We start from the raw sequence: 21,697 nt of genomic DNA, 5'->3' as shown, positions 1-21,697 counted from the left end.
CACCCTCAATTGAAGCCTCTTGGCAATTATTCACAAGGTTATTTTCAAGACCATTAATTTTCATTCTGTTTTCTTGGTAATTTAAACGCATTCATGGTTAGCAATTGCTTGGCCAAAATTTGTAATCTGACAACCGATCCCATATCGCCCAAAAAATAGCAGCAGGAATGTGAGCGTTCTATGTAAACAGAGAGGTTTACTGTCCAGTACACCCACTGGTCACTGCTGCCTCTGATTCTGGGCCTGCTCTTCTCCAGAGTAGGATCATAACCCACTGCCACAGCAGAGCAAGGCTAGATTCCTAGAACAGTAGCCATCCAAGAGTTCCTTTACAGTTTGGCTCACGATTCTCAGTCCATATGGAAGGTTTTTCACCCTTGCTCCTGTGTGGCTGGCATGATTTTGCTGCCAAATTTCAAGTCCCTGCTCTCTGCAAATCACTGATCACATATTTATTTGCCACAACTTGCTGCTGTTACCTTCCTGCCAGCTGGTTGCTGCTGGCCATTTGCTGACTGTTTGCTGCTGGCCATTTGCTGACTGTTTGCTGCTGGCTATTTGCTGACTGTTTGCGACTGATCATTCGTTATTGGCTGTTTGCTGCTGGCCATTTGCTGACTGTTTGCTGCTGGCCATTTGCTGACTGTTTGCTGCTGGCCATTTGCTGACTGTTTGCTGCTGGCCATTCGTTATTGACCGTTTGCTGCTGGCCATTTGCTGACTGTTTGCTGCTGGCCATTTGCTGACTGTTGGCTGCTGGCCATTTGCTGACTGTTTGCTGCTGGCCATTTGCTGATGTTTGCTGCTGGCCATTCGTTATTGACCGTTTGCTGCTGGCCATTTGCTGACTGTTTGCTGCTGGCCATTTGCTGACTGTTGGCTGCTGGCCATTTGCTGACTGTTGGCTGCTGGCCATTTGCTGACTGTTGGCTGCTGGCCATTTGCTGACTGCGACTGATCATTCGTTATTGACTGTTTACTGCTGGATTAGTGGTGCTGGACTAGATCTTGCTTCTGCTTTCTGTTGCTGGTTCCCTCAGGTCTCTGTTGCTGTGATCTCGTGCGTGAGGACTGTAAATATATTATTGAAATGAAAATATGCTTTTTTTAAAATGATTGCAGCCCGTGGTCCTTGGGGCATTTTCCTGGCTTTGTTTTTTGGCATCACAAACAAGCCTATTAAAGACCATGAACATCACCTAAAAAAAGCTATGCATTTGAAACTGTACAACACATAGGGTAGCATCTGGAATATGAACACAAAACAGCAGTATAAAATACCAGGAATCCATGTCTTGAAAACAGAATTCGACTTAATCTCAGAGAAACAGCAATTCTCATTATTATCAAAGAGATATTTCCTCAAAATGTACCTCCTTATCTGTTTTGACCTGGTATTGACCTGTGGGTGTATGCTGATTTCAATTGGATTTGTCAAGATTTTGGGCATTGGCTCTCAAACTGATAGGTTGTGCCAGTAAGGCAGGAACAGATGTACCATTGAGATAGAAGGTTTACTTTCACATCGTCTAAGCATTAGTCTATATGTAGACCACAACTTCCTGCATGCAGCCAGGAAAGGGACCTCAATAGGCTTTAGGCTTCTCTCCTTGAATGTGCAAAGGAGCTAAAGCCTGCACCCTGGACATCTCTTTATATACCTTTGTCAATAAAGTGGGCCATGCACTTGCAGTGTGGAATATTGGTGTACCAGCTGCCTACCATATTGGACAGTTTGGCACCTGGTTTATGCCTTTAAGATAGACACTCAATGAATGATTAGAACTTGGTATCAAAAGGCCTGAAGCTGACCACGTAACTTTCTACTGAAACTGATGATTCACAATGAATAATCCATAATGATTGGAAATATCCAATAGAATAGTGACAAAAAAAAGAGAATATTTCAGTTACTCTGAATTCCATCTTAACAGTCTGTTAGTTTATCGAGGTGTGTAATGATTACAACAGCACAGTCATTGCATGCTGACCAACTCCATTAGCATTTGGATTGTAATTGTCACAGCCAGATACCATGCACAATGTCAGCAGTATACAGGACATTGAGGGACAAGTGTTACAACCTCTCCTCCTAACATTTCAAGTCTTCAATTTGGCTCTATCTTACTGCTGCCATAGCATATATCAAGTAAGTAGCACTCTGCTACCGACTAAGGCAGAGTCTTTCCCTGAGAGACATAGGTTCCCTGTCTCAAATGTTGGAAGACTGACCTCTGACCTTTGGGGATACAGGCCGCAATCTCATCCTGGACCCTCCCAGTGAGGTGAGGTCCACATCAGCCCATCAGGAGGCCAGTACATTACAACTCATTCCACTCAAATGATCAGCCTCCAACCTTACGCTGGGTCCCTTTGAAACAGAGGAAGTGGGAGCTTCCATTGGAAGGAGTCCCCGTGCTTGGCCCAGTCCAACAACCCCAATCCCCACCTCAGGATTGACCTTGTATGGAACAGGGAGGCATTTGTCTCCAAACAAAACAACAATACCTTCCAATGCAAATCTGACTGCTGGCACAGTTTGTGGCCCTTTCATTGAAGTTCGAGCAGGAGTAGGCCAGAATGCCCAACATTATCAATGTAGAAAACACAAAAGAAAGACACAATTCCATTAAAAACTTCACAATAAATGTCAGTACTTAATGTTTTCCACATGCAGACCCGTCCTCTGACTGCAGGTGTTCACCTTGGTCTTGGATGAAGAGATAGTATGCATTAATTTTGTGCGATGGAGCATGAAAGGGAGATGCATCTTAGTAACTGTAGCTTTCACAGTGCTCTGTGAACTGTCAGTCACCAGAGTACACCATAACTCATGGGACAATAAATGATAATTTACTGTTTCTAGAAAAAGCGATCAAAATAAAACAGCTGCAATATTTAAAGATTTGATCTCTTGAGCTAAAGGTAGGGTTTGGGATTTCAGCAGGCAGTCAGATAACTCAGCAGCTAAAACTGGGCAGTGTCGATCCAGAAGCTGACTCCATGCCAAGGGGTAACATCACTAGGAGTAAGATGGCTGGAAGTAAGTGTGTGTGTGTGTGTGTGTGTGTGTGTGTGTGTGTGTGTGTGTGTGTGTGTGTGTGTGTGTGTGTGTGTGTGTGTGTGTGTGTGTGTCAATGTATGTGAGTGAGTGAGAGAGAGTGTGTGTGAATCAATGTGTGTGTGTGTGTGTGTGTGAGAGAGAGAGAATGTGTGAATCAATGTGTGTGTGAGAGTGAGTCAGTGAGAGAGCGAGTGTGTGTGAATCAATGTGTGTGTGCGTGTGTCAACAGTGGTTTGTTCACAGCACACAAGCCAAACTGAAGCATTTCCAAGCTGAGAGTAGTGGGAGAGATCCCTGAAGTTTTGCATGAACTTGAAGAATGTGTGGTTTATGGGTTTTAAAGGAGATGGCAGTGAACAGCAGCAATTTGGGAGGTCCTGAGAGAGATGGGTCTCAAGGTTCATCAAGTTGAGTATGAGGAGGACTGGTAGGAAAAGGGGAGATGATGAGAAACTGGGGCTCAGCTGAAAACGTTGCACATCTTAGGACATGTACTTCCTTAACCTCCTAGGTAGCACTGATATCTGGGCTAAACCATCACCTCTCCAATCTGCTCTATTGTTTCTCAACACTCTGGATGTCCTGGTTTTGGGATGTGATTGAAAACTCTGACTTTATGTATAGGTCTCTTTGACAAGGCAGTGGTGAAGATGAGGCCTCAGAGTATTTATGTTGTGGAATAAGAAAATGCAAATCCAATCTCTGCTCTGGACTTTGCATGAGCCTACATGAATGGAAAGACACCTGACTTGGGAGCAGAGGAACCCCAGAGCAGACAGATCTGCACCCTATGGCTTCCAGTCCAAAGGATCACAATTCTGATGATTACCTGCCCATCTAACTGATAGCATCAGGTTAAGTCTGTGAGAACTGAGGAGGGGGGCTCACTCTGCCTCTGGTTTCCTTCAGGATTACCAAGAACGGTACTTACAGTTACTGACGACACCGCCCAATGGATCACCCTTGAAATCAAACTCAATATCCATGTATTTTCCCTAAAAGGAGAAATGTGGAAACTCAGTTTATCAGAAACACAAATGCTGAAAATGTTAGCTTTATTGCTATCCATAAATATCCCAAAGCAGCCCCACCCCATCATAAGGAAAAAAGAAATCCTCTCTCACTCTTCCTGCTCCAATACTGGGTGGCAGGGTGAGCTGTGAGGAGGATGCAGAGATGCTTCAGTGTGACTTGGACAAGTTGAGTAAGTGGGGAATTGCATAACAGATGAAGTATAATGTGGATAAATGTGAGATTATCCACTTTGGGAGCAAAAGCAGGAAGGTAGATCATTATCTGAATGGCAATAGATTGTGAAAGGGGGGAGGTGCAGTGAGACCTGGGTGGCCCTTATGCCCTAGTCGCTGAAAGCAAGCATTGCAGAAGCAGCAGGCAATGAAGAGGGTAAATGATATGTTGGCCTTCATAGTGAGAGGAAGTACAGGAATGGGGATGTCTTGCTGTAATTGTACAGTTGTTCCTCATCTCTAAGCTGGGTGGCACGGTGGCTCAGTGGTTAGCACTGCTGCCTCACGGTCCCAGGTTCGATTCCAGTCTGTGTGGAGTTTGTACATTCTCCCCGTGTCTATGTGGGTTTGCTCTGGTTTCCTCCCACAATCCAAAGATGTGCAGGTCAGGTGAATTGGCCATGCTAAATTGCCCATCGTGTTAGGTGTATTAGTCAGAGGGAAATGGGTCTGGGTGGGTTACTCTTCGAAGGGTCGGTGTGGACTGGTTGGGCTGAAGGGCCTGTTTCCACACTGTAGGGAATCTAATCTAAGTTTGTACACTTACTCCTGAGAGAGCCCCTTTAAGAATCCTCTCTGTTTCAGTGAGATCACCTCTCATTCTTCACAACTCCAGCGATCTGAGTCCCAACCTGTTTAGCCTTTGCTCTTAAGACAATCCCCCCATCCCAGGGATCAAACTGATGAGCTTTCTCTGAACTACCCCCAGTGAAATGATATCTTTCCTTAAATAAAGGGATCAAAACTGCTCACAGTATTCCAGGTGTGATCGCACCCTCTTCTCTTGCTGTGGAGAACAGCTGTCATCTCCATTCATTCCCCACCACAGTGTGCCTCAGGCAGTGAAGGCAATCAGGAATTTCCACCCTGTTGCTCTGTGCTGCCATTGGGCTAAGGGCGAGATGGCTGTAAATCACATATTTGCTCCATGATATGGGCAACAAAATGTGAGGTTCTCGGTGCGAAGAGTTTAAAAAAAAAATCTCAACCAGTTCACGACACCCAAAAAAAACCCATCGCCAACTACAATTGTCAGCTGATAACCAGGTGATAATACGTACAAATCTGGAGGAGTTGTCATTCCGTACAGTCTTGGCATTGCCGAATGCTGTCAAAGGAAACAGTTGTAAAACAGTTAGGAGTGGCTCCATGCAAAGTGATCAGCATTAAATACTAAAACAGACACCATGTGGTGGTTGAGTCTCTGGCACCTTCTGGCTGCCAACTTAAAGGGGCATCTGTGGCTTTTTTTGGCTGAACATGATTTAAGGTTTTGAAACTTCTCAATTTCTTTACAACTTAGAACTAGAATTCAGCAGTGTGTGTGGACGTCAGACAAAGGCAGAAGTGCACTCACGATCATATGACAGTCAACAAACACTCAATAACAAATGTAGGTTTGCTTGCTGAGCTGGAAGGTTCATTTTCAGACGTTTCGTCACCGTACTAGGTAACATCTTCAGTGAGCCTCCGGACGAAGCACTGCTGGTGTTTTCTGCTTTCCGTTTATATGTTTGGGTTTCCTTGGGTACCCCCAAGGAAACCCAAACATATAACCAGAAAGCAGGAAACACCAGCAGTGCTTCGTCCGGAGGCTCACTGAAGATGTTACCTAGTATGGTGACGAAACGTCTGAAAATGAACATCAAGCAAACCTACATCCAGAACCTCAACCTGAGCAATAAATCCTCTCAAAACTTGCTAACTCAATAACAAAGCTTACTTATAAAGAATGGAATGAGGTGGTGGCACTGGAGGGAGACCAGAGTCTATGGATACAGGTTTCAGTGAGACTCATGATGTGGAGATGCCAGTGTTGGACTGGGGTGGACAAAGTCAGAGGTCACTTCACCCGACCAAGGGGCAGCGCTCCGAACGCTTGTGGTTTCAAATAAACCCGTTGGACTATAACCTGGTGTCATGTGACTTCTGACTCAGACTTGGTACCTTCAGGGATGAATGCGGAAAGAAAACCCTCACTGAAGGTTAGGTAAAACTGGATACACCATACCTTCCAGGACAGGATTTGACTGCAAAAGCTGTTCCTTGACTTGATTAACCTCTGCTCCTTTGCCACACACTGCAGCAATATAGGACATCACAAGTTTACTGGCCTCTGAAGGGAAGAAAGAAAGAGAACCTGTCATTCACATTTAGCATTCTCTTTGACCTTTTCTGACTTGTAGCTCCACACGTGTCACCACAGCACCTTTTTCAGCGGTGGCTGTAATAAAGGGGACAACTCTGGTTTCCATAGCATGTCCTTGACATTGTCTCTCCCCAAAAAGGAGTTTACCTGGGCTTGTGGTTTGAGTTATTCCCTCAAGGTGGTGACCCTGTTTGGGGAAGAAGCATACAGACTGCTAGACTGCTCAGTGCCTCCATTGTACTGTTAACACCAGCATCAGAGTCTGCTACATTAAAATAAAATCCCTGTGTAACCTGTTCTGAAGAAGGATCACTGGACCCGAAACATTAACTCTGCTTTCTCTCCACGGATGCTACCAAACCTGCTGAGTTTTTCCAGCAATTTCTGTTTCTGATTTTCGGCATCTGCATTTTTGGTTTTGGACTTCTTGGTTTGAGAGATACATGTTGGTGAGGACACTGAGGAGAAATCTCCTGTTTGTTCTGCAAAATATTGTTGTGGCAGCTTGAGAGGCCATTCACAGCCTCAGTGAAAGAGTCTTGTCCAAAAGACATGAGAACAGCCATCTTAAACTACGACCTGCACAGAACATTTAATTCAGACCCTTCAGTTTTAAAGTAACATTAACTCGTTGTTTCTCTTTCAGACGCTGACTGACAGGTTATGCATCTTCAGCACACGCTGGTGCTATTTCAGGATTCCAGTGTGGCACAGTGGTTAGTACTGCTGCCTCAGAGCACCAGGGTCTTGGGTTCAATTCCAGCCTCAGACGACTGTCTGTGTGGTGTTTGCACATCCTCTGGGTTCCTCCCACACTCCAAAGACCCACAGGCTAGGGTGGATTGGTCATGCTATATTGCCCAGTGTCCAGGAATAGGCAGGCTAGGTGGACTGGCCATGGGAATACAGGAGCTTCCACTCTGTTGGCATTCTAAGATCATCTAATTAACATTACACCAATTCTGCAGCTCCATTACATCTGTGTAAAATCAGCATTGTACTTGCTCAATGGAGCTTTCAAGATCAAATTTGCAGTAATCTACAAGTTTTAGCTGTTTATCAGCTCTAAACAGGAAAGCATTAAATACTTCTAGAAAGAAAAAGTCACTTCCGTTCTCAGTTTCTGATTGCATAAAGCATCCAATCTTTGCAAGTGACCTTGAGAGTTATGCATTAAACGAAATTCATAGTAATTTAGCAGAGGCATTGCTGATTAACACCTAGCAACAAGGTAACTGGTCCTGAGTCTTATCTCCCTGTCTAAGTTTCAAGTGCAGAGTTTCAAACACACCCACACATTGCGTCATTTTACATGCTTTTACAATAGCAGTGGGTCGAGGGACAGAGTTTTAACCGAGTCACTGTTCAGAACCAAATTTCCCAATGGGGTCGCCCATCTCCCTGTAAAAGTAGAAATGGCAGCAGAGAGTGACCCAGATCCCATGGCCTGGGTATTACAGACAGTGAACTGTACATGACCAGTGTGGGCAAACAGCTCCAGTCCCAATTCCCATCACTCTGCCATTGGTGGCCATGCCTTCAGCTCCCTGGATATCATGCTCAGGAATTCTCTCTCCAAACTGACACAATTCCCTTCAATCCTACTAAACTTTTACTCAACTGTCCTAACAACTCTTTGTTTGATTTATAGTGCTCCTTTAAAGTCGCCTGGGATGTTCTGTGTGATATTAAAGGCAGTATATAAATGCAAGTTGTGTGGGCTCTTGTGACACAGTGGTTTGTTCCTACCTCTGAGCCAAGTCCCATCTGCTACAGAGGGGTGTAATAACACCTCTGAAGACTGGATGTAAGTTTGCTCGCTGAGCAGGAAGGTTCATTTCCAGATGTTTCGTCACCTACAAGGTAACATCTTCAGTGGGCCTCAGGCAAAGCACTGTACATGATTCCTGCTTTCTATTTATATGTTTGGGTTTCTTTGGGTTAGTGTTGTCATTGCCTGTCACCACAGGAAATGACAACATCAACCCAAAGAAACCCAAACATATAAATAGAAAGCAGGAATTTTCAGCATTGCTTCGCCTGAGGCCCACTGAAGATGTTACCTAGTACGGTGACGAAACATCTGGAAATGAACCTTCCAGCTTAGCAAGCAAACCTACATCCAGAACCTCCAAACTTCGCAAAACTCGCTAACCTCTGAAGACCTTAAAGCCACAAGAAATAGGAATAGGAGTGGGTCATTCAGCCCCTTGAACCTGTCCTGCCATTCAATAGGATCATGGCTGATCTGACATTCATCAAGTCCATTTTCCTGCCCTTTCCCTTGATTCCCTGACTGATCAGGAATCCATCTCTCTCAGTCTTCGATATACTCAAGGACTCTGCCCCCACAGCTCTCTGTGGCAAGGAGTTCCAAAGACCCACAGCCCTCTGAGAGAAGAAATTCCTCCTCATCTCGGTCTCCAATTGGTGCCCCTTTATTCTGAGACTGGTCCTAGACTCTCCACATGAGGGGGAGACATCCTCTTTTAGCACTGACCCTGTCAAGCCCTTTAAGAATGTTTCAGTGAGATCACCTCTCATTTTTCTAAACTCCAGTGACTTGTTTAGCCCTTGCTCATCTCTCCACACCAGAGACCATCCTAGCGAACCTTCTGAACAGGCTGGTGAGCAAAGAATCCATAAATGCAAGTTTGTTTTGTTTATATTACACCCCATAATTTATTAAGCTCTCGGTGGCTTTCACAAGTTGGACAAGAGGCCAGTTTTGTTGGACGTGCCTCAGGATACATTACCTGTTTTTCCTGATCCACTCTCGCCAGTGATGAGAACACATTGGTCCTTATCCCTATCTCGGAGTGATCTGTATGCCTCATCAGCAATGGCATAGCTGTAGGGAGAAGTGTGATCGTTAGAACTTGTTTTGCTTGTTGAGTTTCTGCACCCTTCCCCAATTCTGACACGTGGCTTCATATTTCTTGAAGGAAAGTGTCACCTCGAGGAAGCCACAGAAAAACTGTCAGCTTCAAAAGAAGTTACACTGACAAGTAGTGATCCTTGTGCAACAGGCAGCTATGTTTCACCCTTCCCCCAGTTTTCCTTCCCCCTCTCCTTCATAAGTGTCAGCAGATCATTCAAGCATGGAGGTGCTTCTTTACCTGAACTCCACAGACATACAATTCAGGAATCATCACAGGACTTTTTTCCCTCCTTCTTGCCTAAGGCACTGAGGATCAGTGCAGCCGAGCTACAGAAATACAATCAAGACGTTGACTAAATGTCAATTGTACATCACATGTCGGACTACAGCTGCTTAGCTGCATGAAGCATTAGATTCATAAATACATCTGGAGACCATAAATTTATTAGACATATTTTGACAAACTTTCAAATATTACTTCCTCTTCTCTCCTGAAGATGCTCTCTCACTCCAAGGGCACTGATTATCCTCTGGTACTTTGTCCAACTACCCATTTTTCATAGATGGTGACCAACACTGGCGAGCCCAAATGTATCTACATGGTGGGGGAGTGGTGTGGAGAGGAGATTTCCCAGGATATTACTGGGCTGGAGAGTTTCAGTGACAGAGAGAGAGATCAGACAGAGAGAGAGAGAGAGCTTTCCTTGGAGCAGAGGAGACTGAGGGGGCACGTGACTGAGCTGGTTAAAATGATGAGGGGTATTGTTAGGGTGGTCAGGAAAAAATTTTTCCCTCTTGATGGAGGCATCAATGATCAGGGGGGCATAGACTGAAGGTGAGGGGGCAGGATGTTTAGGGGGGAATGTTTTTCACCCAGAGGGTGGTGGGGAATCTGGATCTCACTGCCCGTGAGGGTGGCAGAGGCAGGAACCCCTCAGAACACTGAAGAAGTGTTTAGATGGGCACTTGCGATGCCAAGGCTATGGGGCTAAGTGCTGGGGAACAAAGGTTAGGATAGCCAGGTGGTTGTTTTGGACATGATGGGTCAAAGAACCTTCTTCTGTGCTGTCAATCTCTAAGACTCTAAACTGGATTTTCTTTATGCTTGCTCTGTTAGCTTCTTCTCAACAAATGAAATAGCATTTACAAAGCTGAAATTATCTGGGATTATGTTTGCTTGAATTTGTTATACATTCACTTGAACCAACAATCATATTATTAAAAAGAGGCATTGGGCCACATACAAACCCAGCAGCGGAATGAAATTTGTATGGTCACCATGTGGGGCCAAACCATTCTCCTGCATGTTTACATGGACTGTATGAGACGCATTGATGATATTTAATAATATAAAGGTAGAAACAGGTAGGCTGATCGAGAAATGAATCACTCTATGTGGCAGAGACGACCAGCAAGGTCCCAGGCTGAATTACCTGGACTGCGCTGAGTTAAGTATTTAAAATGGAGACAAGACACGTTTCAGGCCCACCAGTGTAGGAGAAAACAAAACAGCTATGGTTCCTGCCCTATCTGGTGATCGCTGCTGTACATGTCCAGGTGAGATGTTAAGGGGTGAATTTGCTCTGCTGACCTTCAAGAAATTAGATGCCCCGTGGGTAGGGTGGCACGTTTCTCTTACATTTTCTCAATGTAAAAAAAATTACATTGCCATCTCCTACTACTCAGAGTAAATTTACATTGTCATCTCCTATTCAGAATCAATAAGAACATTGCAGTTAAAATTCTGACCACGCCCTGCAGTTAAAACGACTTACACCCGATTTTGTCGTTAAGGGATGATCTACATCACATTGTTTCTGAAAATAATCAAATCACTCCATTGTGTCACGAGTGGGATGTGACTATTGGGGAGTGGCTGGGGGCTGTCTTGTGGGCATTACTGATGGAGATGTAAAATTCTGTATTAAAGGGAGGACTGTTTCCTTGTTCAGAGAGATCTCTTTGCACAGCTTCACAAAGCCCTGCGAATAGGGTTAAGGATTCGTCCACAGCTTGTACTTGCTTAATAAAGTTTGGCTGTTCACAGACATTGGCATATTGCAGTTGCATGAAGTGTGTAAGAATCGAGCATTACCTGCACATCCCTGGGCACTACGGGACAATTTAGCACGGCCAATCCACCCTAACCTGCACATCCCTGGGCACTACGGGGACAATTTAGCACGGCCAATCCACCCTAACCCGCACATCCCTGGGCACTACAGGACAATTTAGCACGGCCAATCCCACCCTAACCTGCACATCCCTGGGCACTACGGGACAATTTAGCACGGCCAATCCCACCCTAACCTGCACATCCCTGGGCACTATGGGACAATGTAGCACAGCCAATCCCACCCTAACCTGCACATCCCTGGGCACTATGGGTAATTTAGCACGGCCAATCCCACCCTAACCTGCACATCCCTGGGCACTATGGGTAATTTAGCACGGCCAATCCCACCCTAACCTGCACATCCCTGGGCACTATGGGTAAATTTAGCATGGCCAATCCTACCCTAACCAGCACATCCCTGGGCACTATGGGTAATTGAGCACGGCCAATCCCACCCTAACCTGCACATCCCTGGGCACTATGGGACAATGTAGCACAGCCAATCCCACCCTAACCTGCACATCCCTGGGCACTATGGGTAATTTAGCATGGCCAATCCTACCCTAACCAGCACATCCCTGGGCACTATGGGTAATTTAGCACGGCCAATCCCACCCTAACTGAGATGTGAAGGGATTAATTTGCTCTGCTGACCTTCAAGAATTTGAATGCACCAGGGGTAGGGTGGTATGTTTCTGTCTTGCAGGTACAATGTAAAAAAATTTCCATTGCCATGTCCTGCACGTCAGAGTAAACTTAAATTGTCATGGCCTATTCAGAAGCAAAAGAACATTGCAGTTAAAATTCTGACCACGCCCTGCAGTTAAAACGACTTACACCCGATTTTGTCGTTAAGGGATGATCTACATCATATTGTTTCTGGAAATAATCAAATCACTCCATTGTGTCACGAGTGGGATGTGACTATGGGGGAGTGGCTGGGGGCTGTCTTGTGGGCATTACTGATGGAGATGTAAAATTCTGTATTAAAGGGAGGACTGTTCCCTTGTTCAGAGAGATCTCTTTGCACAGCTTCACAAAGCCCTGCGAATAGGGTTAAGGATTTGTCCACAGCTTGTACTTGCTTAATAAAGTTTGGCTGTTCACAGACGTTGGTATATTGCAGTTGCATGAAGTGTGTAAGAATCTCAAGGAAAAGAACCTAACACTGGCAGTGTATGAGGATCGGATTAGGCTCCACTGTGATGTCTTCCACAGCCCAACAGTCTGCCAATGCTCACTCTAAACCTGCACATGTACAATGGCCACTGGGCAAAATATATGGGTCACTACAATATTTAAAAGACATTTGGATATATACATGAATGGGAAAGGTTTGGAGGGATATAGGGCAGGAGCAGGCAGGAGTAATTTAGTTTGGGATTATGTTCAGCATGGACTGGTTGGACTGAAAGGTCTGTTTCCGTGCAGTATGACTCTGTGACTATGACCTGCTATCAGCTATGGAACAAGACCTCAGCAGGGAGTCTATGGCCACTGGCCTGCTGAGTGGCTGGTCACACGGAACATTGACCACAGAACATTCCAGCGCAGTCCAGGCCCTTTGGCCCTCGATGTTGCGCTGACCTGTGAAGCCAATCTGAAGCCCATCTAACCTACACTATTCCAATATCATCCATATGTTTAACCAATGACCATTTAAATGTCCTGAAGTGATGACGGGTCCACTACTGCTGCAGGCAGTACATTCCATGCCCTTACTACTCTCTGAGCAAAGACACTCCCTCTGACATCTGTCCTGTATCTATCACCCCTCAGTTTAAAGCTATGTCCCCTTGTGCTAGCCATCACCATCCGAGGGAAAAAGCTTTCACTGTCCACCCTATCTAACCCTCTGATCAGCTTGTATGCCTGTATTAAGTCACCTCTTAACCTTCTCTCTGACGAAAACAGCCTCAAGTCCTTCAGCCTTTCCTCATAAGACCTTCCCTCCATACCAGGCAACATCCTGATAAATCTCCTCTGCACCCTTTCCAAAGCTTCCACACCCTTCTTATAATGTGGTGACCAGAACTGTACGCAATACTCCAAGTGCAGCCGCACCAGAGTTTTGCACAGCTGCAGCATAACCTCATGGTTCTGAAATGCAATCCCTCTACCAATAAAAGCTAATACACCGTATGCCTTCTTAACAATCCTATCGACCTGGGTGGCAGGTTTCAGGGATCTATGGACATGGACACCGAGATCTCTCTGCTCATCCACATAAATCTTACCATTAGCCCAGTACTCTATATTCCTGTTACTCCTTCCAAAGCAAATTACCTCACACTTTTCCACATGAAATTCCATTTGCTACCTCTCAGCCCAGCTCTGCAGCCAACTGTTGTCCCTCTGTAAGCTGCAACATCCTTCCACACTGTCCACAACGCCATAGGTTTTAGTGTCATCGGCAAATTTACTAACCCATCCTTCTACACCCTCATCCAGGTCATTTATAGAGGCTAGCAATTCTCTATTGTCATCATGGAAATCAGTGACAAGGGAAGGGATAGCGTTCAGTGTTTCTGTTGACTGCAGTACTTACATGTGAGGACTCAGCTCATACAGGTTACAACTGCGGTACGCATTGATCTTCTCCAGGCTGTAGATTGGTAGCATCATATAGGGATTGATTGAAATAACCACACTCCCAATGTAAGTCTGAGAGAAAATATTAAACACCAAGAGTGTATCAGCATCCTAGTGATAGTACTCAAGATTGTCCTAGTTCAGCTTTTGAGCCCTGACCACATTAGTACACACTTCACTCAGGTCTGAGCACACCGCTACAACCCCATTCAGTGTCACCCATTGTACATTAGGTAATATCTACATACTGTGGTGCTGGCTTACAACCTGGATGCCAGGTTGGCTGGGGATGGATAGTGATGGTAGAGGCTCCAACTTTCTTTCCAGCACATGGTTGATCAAGAATCTCTCCCGCTCTCATCATCTGCTATTGGCATGTGTTGGAAGGACTTATAGGCAAACGACCAAGCTGTCTGGCTGTGAGAGGAACACATCTTTCTTGGCCATCGGGTGGGACTCAAAGCTGGAGCTTCTCACTCAGAGGCAGGGATGCTACCCACAAGATCTCCTCTTTCTGCAGTGCCCAAATAAAGTACCCGATCAAACTCACAGACCATTCTCTGCCATATAATGGATGAGGTATCACTAAGAATTTTTTGTCGTTCTGCTATAATGCACGTTTCATCAATGTAAATTCACTGTAATGCAATTGACAAATTGGGCACACTGTTTCTACAGCGCAAACTTTTAAAGCAGGTATTGGTTATAATGTGATTCTGCCCCCATTAGTTTAAATGGTGCTGCTACTACGCGACTTTCTTATCACACGGGATTGCACGAGAACAGAGATATCGCGTTATAGCAGAGCCGACTGTGCCTCAGTCTATCTCCCTATCAGTCCCAGCCACATCAGTAGTCAGTGCTGACGGAGTTGGCTGGGCATTCTCCCAACTGTTTAGGACAATACCTGAGGGAATCTTTGGCATGTATTATTACAAACTATTCACAATTTCTCCAAAATGTTCTCCCCTCTCTGTTCCTGTAAACATTGATTCCTGCTGGGAAACGGTTCCACAGGCACAGATTGCCCTCTGGTCACTTTCCTATTTGTCATTCCTTACTTGCATCAGTTAAGACAGAGAGGCTGAAAATTCCCTGTATTTTTGTCCTTTACTCAGGTGAAGGGTAAATGGGACTTATAGCCTCTCAAACCCACACTATTGTCAGTGGAATCATAGCCAGACTGAATCCTGTCCAGTGAAAGTCACTAGATAGCAATCAGGAGTTGAAATGATGACTGGCCCTAACCCAGAAATCCTGCCGCCTCATCCATGGCCTGACTGAGATCAGCTAACTCTGCACAGACTGGCCTTCCTGGGGTTCAGCGTCTCACCTGAACAGTACATTTATTCATTGTACAATACGAGACTCAACTTACTGTTACAGACATCATGAGGCTTTCTTCAATGTACTTACATAAATGTCATTGTTATTGAATCTTTTCTTGAGGTTAGAGAGTAAAGATTCATCAGTGAGGGGGTCTAACAGCACCATGTCACCCACCCCAACCATATTGTCCAGATAGGAAGACTTCTTCGCCATTGTTAGTTACTGCAAAGAATGAAACCAGCATTAAATTAATGAAACAATTTAGCAGTGCGAATACAATGAAACGGTTGATACTGCAGGCAGCTATGACCAGATATGAATGCAGACTGCGTCTTGTAGGGTTGCACAAGCTCTTTTCAAAGTCCAAAGTCTCTCTGTTACTAACACTGACAATAAATATTGCTGCCATTCACCTACATCACCTTTCACTTTCTGCATCACTGCTCTAAGGAATGGGAGCCATATTATGTGAGTGAATGGGGCATAGTGTTTTGAGGGTTTGTGGGGGGCAGCGCAGTGTGCACCCTTCCAGGGTATGGTGCTAGATAAATGAAATGGAAGGGATTTTCTCTCCATTTCCATTGTTGTGGTCTCCCAGTGCAATGGCTGACCTGTATCCTCTGAGCTGACACAACCTCTGATTGAACAGGGAGGAGTCTGGATTTCTTCATCGTCTGATCAGAAGATACATAACTGAGCTGGTGAACACTGTGTCAAGAATGATGAGATTAAACGCAGAGTCCTCTCGTACCTTGTATCAAAAAACATTCTTATCAAGCTAAAAATTATCATGAGTCATGAAAAATAAAACTTTCAATGTTTCTGTTGACCCAACCAACTAAAAGGAAAGATCCTTCACTTAGTGAAAATGCAGGAAAATCATCTGAAATTTTCCCAAAGATTATAAGTTTCGATCATCGACTAATATTGTATCCCTTTAACAACAGCCCAGGCTGTTTGCACACTTTGCCATTTTAAATGTTTGTGAATTGAGTTCCTTTGTGTGATTTCTAATACACATTAATTTGTCTGCAATTCAGTGGTGTGATAGTAGAGCTACAAAGCTCGACCTTAATGCTAATTAATAACACTTTCATCTCTGGGCTTCATCCATTAGGAGCTTCTCCTGTAACAAAAAACATAGCAGCCTAGTACCGAACTGGTGCATCTATTGGGAGTCACAGAGAGAAGGAATGAGAATAAAGCACTGACAAACAAATAGATGTGGATTATGTGGATATATGCTCTTACACAAGCGATTCCCAAACTTTCTCCCACTGTAAAGCCATTTTGAGGCTTGAAAATTGGGGTGACTCCTCAGTGAGAGTCGAGCACAGCTTTTGTTATTGGCGCGTAGTTCCATAACAATCGTAACGACCTCAGATCTCATGACCCCAAAATTTCAGGTCTTAACTCCAACTTGGATCCCAACCATCACTTTGAAAAGCACTGATTTAACACCTTCCACCTCTGGCTTTTGTATTACACGAAACATATTGATTCAAGTGCAATCTACTTTCATTTACAGCCAGACGTCCATGCTTTAACTGGCTGTAAATATTGGTATTACAAAGAATGGCCAGGTCAGAGGTGCACTGGCAATGGAATAAGGGAACACTTATACCAACTCCCAGGTTAACATCACAAGTCAGTAGGGTACCAATGGGCAGTTCACAGAATCATATAATGGGGCAGCACAGAAAGAGGCTATTCAGTTCAGTGTGACTATGCCAGATCTTTGGAAAAGCTAGCCGGATAATTCCTCCCTCTCTTTCTCTTTCTTGATAGCCTTACAAGTATTTCTCTGCTAGTATTTATCCAATTTCCTTTTTAAAGGTTATTGCTTGGTCTACTTCTTCTGTGTATCCTGCTTCCCTTTAGGTACATCTGTGGTCTTTGTCTCAACCATGCTCAATAATGGCAGCTTCCACAATCTCACCACTCTCCAAAACATTCTAACCAGGCACTCCACAGAACTGCAACCCTCTTGTCCCTGGTACCATTCTGGTAAATCTCCTCTGCACCCTCTGCAGGGCCTTGACCATCCTTTCTTAAGTGCATTCCTTTTGCTCCAGGATCTGGGGTAAGCATTTTGCCAAAACATGGCTCCAAATCCTCCCTCTTGCCATAGTCCTGGCTCCAGGGGCAATCAGGACCCCTCCCTTTGTTACGTTCCAATGCTGCAGTCTCCTTACAGTATTCATTATCAGAACATCACACTGACCTTGCACGATTCCTCCTAAATTAAATGGAAGTAAGATAACAATTTGTCAGCTATGCATTAACATTCTGCTAGTTGTACGTTAATGTTCGTGATTATGATGATTGATCTTTGGAGTATCATGTGCTTATCTCAACTAAGGAGTGATATAAACGTTGGTATTCTGAGAAAGTGCTGACAGACTGTGAAGTAGACTGAGTAACACAGAGATAACGAAGCCCTGCTTGTTCCATCAATACTAGTGGAAGCATCCTCACTCCTAAATGAGGTTAATGCATGTGTACTAGAATGTGGCACTGACATCTTGTGATTCCTGGGAATCGGCATTACAATGCCAGTAATAAATAGTACAATGATCAGTCTTGAAAATAGTCCACATTACAGAAGAGGAAGTGCTGGAGGTCTTAAAAAACATAAATCTCCAGGATCTAATCTAGTGCGTCCCAGGATGTTGTGGGAAGTTTGGGAAGAAATTGCAGGGCCGCTAGCAGAGATATTTGTATCATCTATAGCCACAGAAGAGGTGCTGGAGGACCGGAGGGTGGCTAATGTTGTGCCTTTATTTAACAAAGGTGGTAAGGAGAAGCTTGGGAACTGTAGACCGGTGAGCCCGACATTGGTGGTGGGTAAGTTGTTGGAGGGAATCCTGAGGGACAGGATCTACATGTATTTGGAAAGAGGCAATGAATGATAAGGGATAGTCAACTTGATTTTGTGCGTGGGAAATTGTGATTGAGTTTTTGTGAGGACGTAACTACAAAGATCAATGAGAGCAGAATGGCAGGTGTTGTCAGCGTTTGACAAGGTTCCGCAAGGTAGACTAATCAGTAACGTTAGATCACATGGGATTCAGGGAGAGCTGGCCAGTTGGATACAAATTGGCTTGATGGTAAAAGACAGAGGGTGGTGGTGGAGGGTTGTTTCTCAGACTGGAGGCCTGTGACAAATAGTGTTCCATAGGGATTGGTCCTGGCTCCACTTTTATTATCCATTTATTTAAATGATTTGGATTAGAATATAGGAGGTATGGTTTGTAAGTTTGCAATAACATGGAGATTGTTGGTATAGTGGACAGGGAAGAAGGTTATTTAAGATTACAAATGGATCTTGATCAATTAGACCAAAAGGCTGAGGAGTGGTAGATGGAGTTTAATTTGGATAAATTGCATTTTGGGAAAACAAACTAGAGCAGGACTTATATCTTTAATGGTAGCGCCCTGAATAGTGTTGTTAAACAGAGAGACCTAGGGGTTCAGGTGCATAGTCCTTTGAAAGTTGCATCACAGGTAGACAGGGTGGTTAAGAAGGTATTTAGAGCACTTGCCTTCATTGCTCAGACCATTGAGTATAGGAATTGGGGCATCAGATTGAGGTTGTACAGGACATTGGTCAGGCCATTTCTAGGGTACTGTGTTTAGTTCTGGTTGCCCTGCTATAGGAAGGGCATGATTAAATCAGAGAGGGTTGAGAAGAGATTTACCGGGATATTGCCTGGACTGGAGGGTTTGAGTTATAAGGAGAGGCTGGGACTGTTTTCACTGGAGCACAGGAGGTTGAGGGGTGACCTTACAGAGGTTTATAAAATCATGAGGGCTATAGATAAGGTGATTAGCAAAGGTCTTTTCCTTAGGATAGGGGAGTCCAAAACGAGGGGGCATAACTAGAGAAAGTGGGAGATGCAGGTACAATTCCAACATTTAAAAAACATTTGGATGGTTACATGATTAGGAAAGGTTTACAGGGATATGGGCCAAACACAGGAAAATAGGTCTAAGTTTAGTTTGGGAAATCTGGTTGGCGTGGATGGATCGGAGCGAAGGGTCTGTTCCCATGCTGTATGACTCTATCTAGTACATTGGTACAATTCATTGGAGACTGGAGGAGCAAAGACTTGCGATGCCTGGGGATAAAGGGAGAATGGGGATTAGTTGCTTCGATCTTTCAAAGAGTTAGCACTGACTCAGTGGGCCGAATGGACACTTGCTGTGCTGTACTATTCTGTGAAGTACCGGTCATCCTTTTGTTTTAATCGAGAGTGGCGGCTGCATTGCGCAATTCTCAAAGAAATCTGCTCCAAACTTTGACAAATCTATCAAGACCATCATAGTTTTTTTACCAGTGCAAAAACAAACGGTCTTGCTCACTGTGTGACGAAATCCCATTCAACAGAGAAGCAAAATTGATTTGAACTCAAATCATCTTTTTTTAAAAGGTTCACCAATATTCGAATTGACCAGCAAAGGAGTTTTGAATCCCACTATTTTAAGTATTCGGAATTCATTTCCTTACCTTGAATGCAATGTGTGTAATTCTGTCTGGCGTGTTCTGAGAAAGTTGTCTTGCCAAGCGGTGAGCGGTTTAAATATTTTCTCTCTCTCTCTGATTGTCTGTCCCCGGTTGGGTCTCAGACTCCCTCCTCCATCCTGCCTCTCTTTGCTGCTGCTGGGGAAATGCTGCTCTCCCTTCAGCCCGGCTCCCTCTCCAAATCTTCAGCGTCACTGCCTTCACCTGTCCTCCAGGAGCTGTATTTAAACTCAGACTAAAAATACACCGTCCAAAGGGCACTGACAGATATCATTAAACAACCTGCTCAGAGATGTTATGACACACCTCTGGAGCAGGTGGGGTGGGGTTGAACCCCTGGCTCAGAGGTGGGGACACTACTACTGCACCACAGGAGCCCCTGGCACTTGCTTGTAAGCTGATGGCATCATCAGGCAAGGAAGCATATTTAAGGATCTGGAAGAAATTAATTTGAAACCTTTGTGTCAATGGAGCAAATAGTGTCTCAGCACTTGGCTCAATTTCTTTTCTTAGCTTATCTGAGGCATGGTCAGCAAAGTTCTGTCAGGGGAAACACTGTAAGTCCCTGCTGCTGGCAGTCCTCCAGATACTGCCCTCAGAAATACTCAATGGATAGATGTGGGGGAAGTTGTAGTGTAGACTGCATTGATTACTCCCGGTGAGAAATTCTTCCTGACCCCAGTCCCTAATTCAGCGTTCATCTATTCCTTTCCCTACTCCACACTCAGAACAACTTGCATTTATTTAGCGCCTTCAGCTGAGGAAAGCATCCTGAGGTGCTTCACAACAGCAATGATCAAACAAAACTCGGCAACAAAGCACTTCAGGAGATATTGGGTGACCCAAGGCTTGGTTGAAAACCAATTATAGTACTTCGAGAGAGAGGACTGCCATCTGTCCAGCACCGTAACACTTTCCCAGGATACCCACAGACACTATACAGCCAGTAAATAGATTGTGATGTGCAATCACTGCAGGCAATGTGTGCCTTGATCCCAAATGGACTAGTTAGAACATAGAACATAGAAAAGTACAGCACAGAACAGGCTCTTTGGCCAACGATGTTGTGCCAAGCATTAATCCTAATGTAAAATAAAATAACTTAACCTACGCACCCCTCAATTCACTGCTGCCCATGTGCATGTCCAGCAGTCACTTAAATGTCCCCAATGACTCTGCTTCCACCACTTCCGCTGCCAACACATTCCATGCATCCACAACTCTCTGTGTAAAGAACCTACCTCTGACGTCTCCTCTATACCTTTCTCCTAATATCTTAAAACTATGATTCCTCGTACCCATCAATCCTGCCCTGGGGAAAAGTCTCTGGCTATTGACTCTATCCATTCCTCTCATTATCTTGTATACCTCATTAATCTATTTTTGCTTGTGAGAGCAATGTTGGCCTGGGAGACCAGGGAACTCCCTGCTCTTTTCAAATGGTGCCATGAGATCTTTAACGTCCACCTAAGTAGGTTGGCACTTCTCTTCCTTGATCTTGTCAGTGCCCGTTTGTCCCTGAAGAGGTGGCAGGTCGTGCCCATCAATATGCTTCGGCCTTTTGCAACCAATGGGCAAAGAAAAATCCTTATTATTTAGTTTTGAAAGTTCTCTTTGCTGAAGCTTCAGTGGATCAACTAACAAAAAACATAAAATTTGATGATATCTTAATTTCATTTTGTGTCAAGCTGCTCTTTGTTTAATTGGACAGCTTGTTAAACTATTCAGAGTAGACTCCCTCGAAAGGTTCACTGTTGGTGCTGTTTTATGTCAGAGAACATTAGGGCAATTCAG

At 44.5% G+C, this 21,697-nt stretch overlaps 1 protein-coding gene across 1 annotated transcript in view; it reads right to left on the bottom strand.

Annotated features, from left to right (window-relative positions):
- LOC140471167 (unconventional myosin-Ib-like) overlaps positions 1–20,108 on the bottom strand; it is a 65,266-nt gene extending 45,158 nt beyond the window's left edge. The window contains exons 1-7 of the mRNA XM_072567051.1: positions 19,889–20,108; positions 15,466–15,600; positions 14,006–14,121; positions 9,217–9,311; positions 6,323–6,427; positions 5,373–5,419; positions 3,996–4,059 (exon numbers count right to left, since the gene is read on the bottom strand). Coding sequence (XP_072423152.1) covers positions 3,996–4,059; positions 5,373–5,419; positions 6,323–6,427; positions 9,217–9,311; positions 14,006–14,121; positions 15,466–15,591 — 553 coding nt within the window. The 5' untranslated portion in view covers positions 15,592–15,600; positions 19,889–20,108. The remainder of the gene's footprint in view (positions 1–3,995; positions 4,060–5,372; positions 5,420–6,322; positions 6,428–9,216; positions 9,312–14,005; positions 14,122–15,465; positions 15,601–19,888) is intronic.
- Positions 20,109–21,697: the final 1,589 nt, after the last annotated feature.

Source organism: Chiloscyllium punctatum, chromosome X (assembly GCF_047496795.1).
Source record: "Chiloscyllium punctatum isolate Juve2018m chromosome X, sChiPun1.3, whole genome shotgun sequence".
NCBI classification, from domain to species: Eukaryota; Metazoa; Chordata; class Chondrichthyes; order Orectolobiformes; family Hemiscylliidae; genus Chiloscyllium; species Chiloscyllium punctatum.
This window is presented reverse-complemented; position numbering and strand designations above follow the sequence as displayed.